Source organism: Eriocheir sinensis, chromosome 28 (genome assembly GCF_024679095.1).
Source record: "Eriocheir sinensis breed Jianghai 21 chromosome 28, ASM2467909v1, whole genome shotgun sequence".
Taxonomy (NCBI): Eukaryota; Metazoa; Arthropoda; class Malacostraca; order Decapoda; family Varunidae; genus Eriocheir; species Eriocheir sinensis.
The window spans coordinates 14,739,163-14,746,662 of NC_066536.1; the positions used below are offsets into that span (position 1 = coordinate 14,739,163).

The window sequence follows — 7,500 nt, forward strand, 5'->3', positions numbered from 1 at the left end:
TGGGGGGGGGCTTCACACACACACACACACACACACACACACACACACACACACACACACACACACACACACACACACTAACGGACGCCATCCCTTGACCCTTCCGTCGTTTTGTGGTGTGTGTGTGTGTGTGTGTGTGTGTGTGTGTGTGTGTGCGTGTGCGTGTGTGTCTTTCCTGGTCAGACAACCTTGTGTGTTAAAAAGTCAACAGAGCAAAATCCTTCAGAAGAGTGTTTTGTCGTCAAGGAAGGAAGAGAAGGAGGAAAGAAGGAAGGCAGGAAATCAGGTGTGGAAAGAAGGAAAGGCAGGAGGAAAGGGAGGAAGGTAGGGATGAAGGAAAGAAGGAAGGCAGAAAATGAGGCGTGGAAAGGAGGGAAGGAAGAAGGAAGGAAGGGAAAGGGGAAAGAAGGAAGGATATTAAGTGTGGAAAGAAGGAAAGGAAGAAGGAAGGAAGGAAGGAAGGCCACACATCACTCATCTCTTCCTGAGATAAGTCAATATTCCCACAGTGATAAAAAAAAGAAATCCTGGAGGTGCCATGCTGCGTTAGCGTTAATGCATGAATAGTGAAGTACCCAGCATTTAAAAGTCCTGAAGGGAGTGCTGCAGGAATCGACCAGGAAGAAAAGAACACGAGTCATGATCCAGCAAATCACGCGATAACTAGAGGACGAAGACCTTTGAACTTTCTCGGCAGTGGACTCAAGCAAGGCATGAAGGAGGGAGCGTAAGAAACTATTTTTATAACGTTCAAACACCTGTGACAGTGGTAGAAGGAGAGCAAAGGCAGGCTGAAGAAGTAATGGAGAAAGCGTTTAAGTTAAGGTATAAGAAGAAAAAAGGAAAAAGTAGTACCCAGGGAAATACCCCAAACTCCTATGAAAGTCTTGTCGAATATGGGTGTTTTGGCGTCTGAATGATTAAGAATATGACCCTAATCTCATAAATAAAATAAAAATTGTCTCTCTTGGATCCATGAAAACACTTCGCTCATAAAAATCGTCCGCAACCAGATGTTCCTTAATTCATGGTGCTTCCTCCTCACTACTTACAGCCTCCCTTTCCTCTGCCTTCCGTCCTCCTCCTCCTCCTCATCATTAGTATGCATAAAAGCGTGCCGCATTAATATGTAAATAAATGTGTCGCGGCGCAAGAAGTGAATGGCGTTGGTTGTAATGATGATAATGGGGAGGGTGAGTGTCCTGCGGCCTCTCCTTGTCTCGGCGGGGTGGTTGGCCGCTACCTCGGTGTTGGCGGTGACGAGGCTTACCTGAGGGTGTGTAGTGGAAGATGTCTCGAAGGGAAGGTGTGAGAGAAGGAGGGAAAGGGAAAGGTAGGGAAGGAAATGGAAAGGATAGGAAGGGTAGGGATGAGACGGTGTGCGAGGGGAAGGGAAGAGAAGGAAAAAGGAAAGGTAGGGAAGGCAAGGGAAGGGAGTGGAAGGGAAGGAAAAGATAGGGAAGGGAAAGGATAGGAAGGGTAGGGAAGAAAAGGTGTGCGAAGGGAAGGGAAGGGAAGGAAAAGGAAGGATATGGAAGGCTAGGGAAGGGAAAGGAGAGGAGGGGAAGAAAAGGAAAAGAAAGAGAAAGGAAGAAAAATGTTGGAGGGGTGTATCGTATGTGTAGTAGTGATAGTGTTTGGGGAAGATGTAAAAGAAGATGATTTTGGGAGAATTAAAGTGGTGGATGATGTTGTAATGGGAAGTGCATAGGAGGGATGTGGGAAGAAGGGAGGAAGATATGTGTGTGAGTACAGGTGGTGATGGTAATGTTAGTGGTAATGGATGCTACAAAAGGAAGTGATTGTGGGGGAAGAAGGAAACTGCAGGAAGACGTAGGTAGGTAAATAGATGTGTAAAGGAAAGAGCGGGACTGAATTAGACTTTATATTAGGGACGTGTGGGTCAAGGGAATGCAGTGTAGCGGAGTTAACGGAATGGAGTGTTTGCCTTGGCTTGTGCAGAAGAAGGAAAGGGTTGTGGATGACATTTTTAGAGAGGAATAGGAGAGTGTGTTTGAGTGTGTGTGTGAGTGTGGGAGGGAGAGGGTGTTGGAAGTTTTGGTGAGGAATTGGTATGGAAGCAGTGAGTGTGTGTGCGTGTGTGTGTGTGTGTGTGTGTGTGTGTGTGTGTGTGTGTGTGTGTGTGTGTGTGTGTGTTTATGGGGGAGAGAGGGGGGGGTAATCTAGGAGTGTCTGGGAAATAGGTGTATGATTCTCTCTTGTTTCTTCTTCATCTTACTTTAGTCTGTGCTCCCTTTTTCCTTTTCTCCCTCCCTTCCCTTTCTCCTTTCCCACCCTTCCTCCCTTCCCATACTTTTCTTTCCCATCCTCCCTCCCTTCTCTCCCTCCTCTTCCCACCCTTCCTCCCTTTCATCCATCCTCTCTTTCAACTCTTCCTTCCCTCCCTCCCTCTCCTCTTTCCATTCTTCCTCCCCTCCCTTCCTCCCTTCCCTCCCTCTTCATTTCACTTTCTCCCTTCCTCCCTCCTTCCCTCCCTTCCTGGCCACGCTTCAGGTGTCATCAAGCGCACGAGGGTAAGAAATGATCACCTTGAAGGGAAAACAAGGTAACGAGAGCGAGGGCGTTCACACACACATACACACACACACAAAAAAAAAAAAAAAAGTAAGAATTCTGCACTTCCTCCCTGGTGACATTGTTCAGTTTTGTTGTTATTGTTATTGTTGTTGTTTTAGTGTTTGTTTTTGTTGTTATTGTTTATTTTATTGCCGTTGTTTTTTTTTATTGTTTCCGCCTTCCACCTCCTCTTCCTCCACTCCATCAGAAAGAGGAAATGGAATCAAGTCCTGTGACCTTGTCTTTTGTTGTCATCTTTATTGCTTTCCTGTCTTTCTTTTCGTTCCGTTCCAGAAGTTTTTTTATAGTTTCATATTTGTTTAGAGCTTTATAGTTTTATTAGTTTATTTGCATTCCAAGGCTAAGATCAGTTCGTTATTGCTCATTTTTTATTATTATTATTATTATTATTATTATTATTATTATTATTATTATTTTAGGAATTATATCATCAATACCATCATTTTATTCCATCATTATCTCCACTATCCCTACCGTCACCACTTCCACCACCACCACCACCACCACAATCACCAACAACATCACCATCAACACTATCATCACCACCAGCCAAGCGCCCTGCCTCAACCTCCCCCTAACCCCCTCTCTCCCTCCTTCCGCAGATCCACCAACACATGAGCGCCGACGACATGAGGCTAGTCTTCCACATCGAGGACAAGCATGACCCAGGTGAGTGGTGCCCCGTGGAGACACCTGGGGCGGGGGAGGGAACCGGGGGGGAAGGCAGGATCGAGGGAGAAGGGAATGAACGACGAGGAAAGGGAAATGGGAGGGAAGGGAAGGGAAAGGAGAGGAGTTGGAAGGGAAAGGAAGGGAAGAGAATGAGTAGGAAGGGAGGGAAGAGAAAGGAAAAGTAAGGGAAGGAAAAGGAAAAGAAGGGTAGAAAGAGAATGTGATGGTATGGAAGGGAGTAGGAAAAACGAAAAGGAAAAGAAAGGAGAGGAAAGTGCAGGGAAAGGAAGGAAATTAAGGAGAGGTAACGAAATGGTTGGAAGGAATGGAAAGGGGATGAAAAGAAAAAAATAGGAGGGGAGAGAAGTGGGGAAGGAAATAAAGGAATGGAAAGGAAAGGACAGAGGAAAAAAAGAAATTGGAGGAGAGGAAAGTAGAGAAGGAAAGGGAAGGATCGCATATATCCTTTCTCAGCTATAGCGAAGGTGCACCCTACCCCTTTTTCATCCAAACCTGGCCTAACCTTAACATTCTTACATACACTTTCAACCTTACTTCATCGTTCTAGAGCAGACGATAACATACTCTTAAGAATTACCAATACAGACCCTAAACACACTCATACCCTCCTAAATACACCTATACCCTCCCAGACACACCGACACCTTCCCAGACACACCACTCTCGCCCTTACCCCGTCCTAACACCCCGCCTTGGGCACTAAAGTTGTCCCCGCCACACCCTCGCTAGCGCCCGTTTTCTGAGCCAGCCAGCGAGTCAGTCCTCGTTCTCTCTCTTCCCCGTCTGGAGCGGTGACACGAGGAAACGCGATGGAAAAACGTGTGTGCATGAGTAAAAGAGGAAATCAAGAGGGGAGGGCCTACGAATCGATGCAAAGCGATATATTAGGTCAAAAGAAGAAGAAGGGGCTGTAGAAGAAGGAGAAAAAGCAAAAGGAGAGGATCAGGGAGGAACAGGAAGAAGAAAAGAGGATCAGGATGAGGCTGACTTATGAAGTTATACAAAGCGATGTAGGTCAGAAGAAGAAGAAGAAAGTAAAGGTTATGGCCAAAATTGTGTAGTGTCTATGTTCTGCAGTGGTAAATATGAATGAAAAAAGTGAAAAATGGACGATAGAGGCTGCGATCAAGTATATGCAGATGTTTCCTAACTGCATTGCTAGATGAAAATATATTAACTTTGCTGCTCAGTTATTTCTTCTACTTTCTTTCTCACAAGACCTTTTTTTTCACCTCCATACGCTTGTCTGATGTGTCCTTTCAATTCTTCTTTATATTGGAGTGTCCTCGCACATCTGACTACCATGAATAAGGTTGCAACTGTCTTTATTTATGATTATTTACCTCTACTACTTTTCTTTTCTTTTTCTTTCCTTTAACACAACACACACAACGCACACACACACACACCATAAGAATCCCCTCACTGTGTTTTCTTCTCGGCGCCACAATCCCCTGAAAGGAAAAGTCCTATTAAGGATGCGCAGGTAGGACTTCCAGGCGTCAAGGATTCGTGTCCCAGATTGGATTAGTTTTATCGCGCCGGGGAGGAGGAGGAAGGGAGAAGGGAAGCAATCGGAGCCCTGTCTTCTTCCCCATTAAAAAGCTTCCTGTTATCTCTCCTCCTCCTCCTCCTCCTCCTCTCCTTTTTTTTTTATCTTCCCTCTTCTCCTTCTACTCCTCTATCACGATCCGACAGTGACCTTCTCTCCTGGATTTATGTCGCTTTTGGAGGTAAAGAAGAAGAAGGAGAAGGAGGAGGAGGAGGAAATGGTTGTGTCGTAAGGAGATTCAGTAGGCCTACCCTTTTTACTCTCTCTCTCTCTCTCTCTCTCTCTCTCTCTCTCTCTCTCTCTCTCTCTCTCTCTCTCTCTCTCTCTCTCTCTCTCTCTCTCTCTCTCTCTCTTATCAATGGCCGGATACGTGTTTTCTTCTGGATCACAAAACTCGCTTAGCCTGAGACTTTTTTTTTTTTTTTTTTTGTGTGTGTGTGTGTGTGTGTGTGTGTGTGTGTGTGTGTGTGTGTGTGTGTGTGTGTGTGTGTGTGTGTGTGTGTGTGTGTGTGTCTTTCAAGAGATAGGGTACGACTGATTGAGAGAGGAAGGGAGGGCAGGGGGGAGGGAGAAGGGAGAGAAAGAGATATAGGAGAGAGGACAGCTGACGTGATTGGGAGGGATGAGAGAGGCGGAGAGAGAGAGAAAACAGGTGATAAGAAGGAGAAAACAGGGAGAGGGAGAGAAAGATGACGAAGAAAATGTAAATAAAAGTTGGGGATGGGAAAGGGAGATGACAGGGAGGGAAAGCAAGGGAGGAGATGAAGGGAAGAGAGGTTAAGTAAAGGAAAGGAAGAGAAAGACAGGAGATATAGAGGGGAGGCAAAAGGAGGGAGAAAAGACGTAATAAGGAGGGAAAGAGACAAAAAAAAGATGATATTGGGAGGTGAGGATTTTTTTTATTTTTTTAAGTTTCGTTTTTGCTCTCACTAACTGCCTATCTGTGTATGTATGTACGTTTGTCTGTGTCTGTTTTCTCTCTCTCTCTCTCTCTCTCTCTCTCTCTCTCTCTCTCTCTCTCTCTCTCTCTCTCTCTCTCTCTCTCTCTCTCTCTCTCTCTCTCTCTCTCTCTCTCTCTCTCCTCCTCTCTTTGTATCTTTCGTCTGTTTATCCTCTTCTTCTCTCCTATTCTTCTTTTTAAAAACGCATATTTTCTGTTTTTCTCTCCTCCTCCTCCTCCTCTTCCTCCTCTTCCTCCTCCTCCTCCTGGTGTGTGTGTGTGTGTGCGTGTGTGTGTTTTTCCCTTTCCACCCTTGCTCTCTCTCTCTCTCTCTCTCTCTCTCTCTCTCTCTCTCTCTCTCTCTCTCTCTCTCTCTCTCTCTCTCTCTCTCTCTCTCTCTCTCTCTCTCTCTCCCCTTGTTTGTCTCTCCTCGTCTCTTTCCTCCCGCCTTCTCGTCTCCCTCCTCAGTCTAATTCCTCTATTCCGTTTTGTTATTTATTTTTTTCGGTTTATTTATCCCCTGTTGTTTCCATTCTAATCTTTTTTTTTACGGTTTGTTTTTTAAATTTTCTCTTTTTATCAAATTTGACGTCTTTTTTATGACAGTCAATCGATTTCACTTATTTCTTTTCCTCTCTTCCCTCTTTTCCTTTCTTCCTTTCCTCCCATTTCTCTCTCTTCTTTCCTCCCTTCCTTAACTCCTTTCCGTCCTTCCTCTTTTCTTCTCTCCCTTCCTATACTCTTTTCTGTCCCTCCTTTTCTTCATCCCTCTTTCTACATCCCTTTCTCTCCCTCTCTTTCCCTTTTATATCCTCCTCTCCTTCACTTCTTTTCCTCCTTCCTCTCTTTTCTTCCCTTCCTTCACTCTCTCGCTCCCTTCCTTCACTCCTTTCTTTCTTTCCTCTCTTCCTTTCCTTCCTCCATTCCTTTCCTCTCCTTCCCCTCCTTCCTTCACTTCCTTCCATTCCTTCACCCCTTTCCTCCCTTCCCTCCCTCCATCCTAGTAATTAGTCGCCTTATCAGTGGTGGGGGAAGGCGCTGAAGGAGGAGGTGTGAACGGCCGCCAAGGGGGGATCTGTCCTCTGTCCTTTTGTTGGGATTGATGACCGTCCTCCAGCACCTGTCTTCCTGTCCAGCGGTCCTCCTCCTCCTCGTTCTCCTCCTCCTCCACCTCCTAGTCGTCTTCTTCCACCTTCTCGTCCTTGGCCTTCTCGTCTTGATTTTTCGTCCTCACTTTTTTTCTTTCTTTTTTATTATACTTTTCTATATGTTCTCTCTCTCTCTCTCTCTCTCTCTCTCTCTCTCTCTCTCTCTCTCTCTCTCTCTCTCTCTCTCTCTCTCTCTCTCTCTCTCTCTCTCTCTCTCTCTCTCTCCCCCCCCCCCCCCTTTGTTTGGTCTTAATACGTACTGCCACCACCACCACCACCACCACCTCCACCTCTATTCTTCCTCCTCCTCTCTGTAGCAATAAATTCCCTCCCTCCTTCTCTCTCTCCCTCCATCGCATCTCCATCCATCCATGTCTCCTGTTCGACTTCCTCCTCCACTCGCGTGTCTCCCTCCCACCCCTTTCCTTCCCTACTTATGCTCTATCTTTCTCGGCCACTCCTCCCTCTCCCTCACCGAAACCAGCAGCCTCGTATCTCTTAGCCTGCCATCAAACTAATTTTACCCGTTGCTTTTGTGTGTGTGTGTGTGTGTGTGTGTGTGTGTGTGT

General features: G+C 45.9%; 1 protein-coding gene across 5 annotated transcripts in view; it reads left to right on the forward strand.

The window, feature by feature from the left end:
* The window catches only part of LOC127004610 (A disintegrin and metalloproteinase with thrombospondin motifs 1-like), a 132,372-nt gene that overhangs the window by 85,108 nt on the left and 39,764 nt on the right, over window positions 1-7,500 (forward strand). For all 5 annotated transcript variants that reach the window (XM_050872620.1, XM_050872619.1, XM_050872623.1 and 2 more), the window contains exon 3: window positions 3,201-3,267. In XM_050872620.1, coding sequence (XP_050728577.1) covers window positions 3,201-3,267 — 67 coding nt within the window. The remainder of the gene's footprint in view (window positions 1-3,200; window positions 3,268-7,500) is intronic.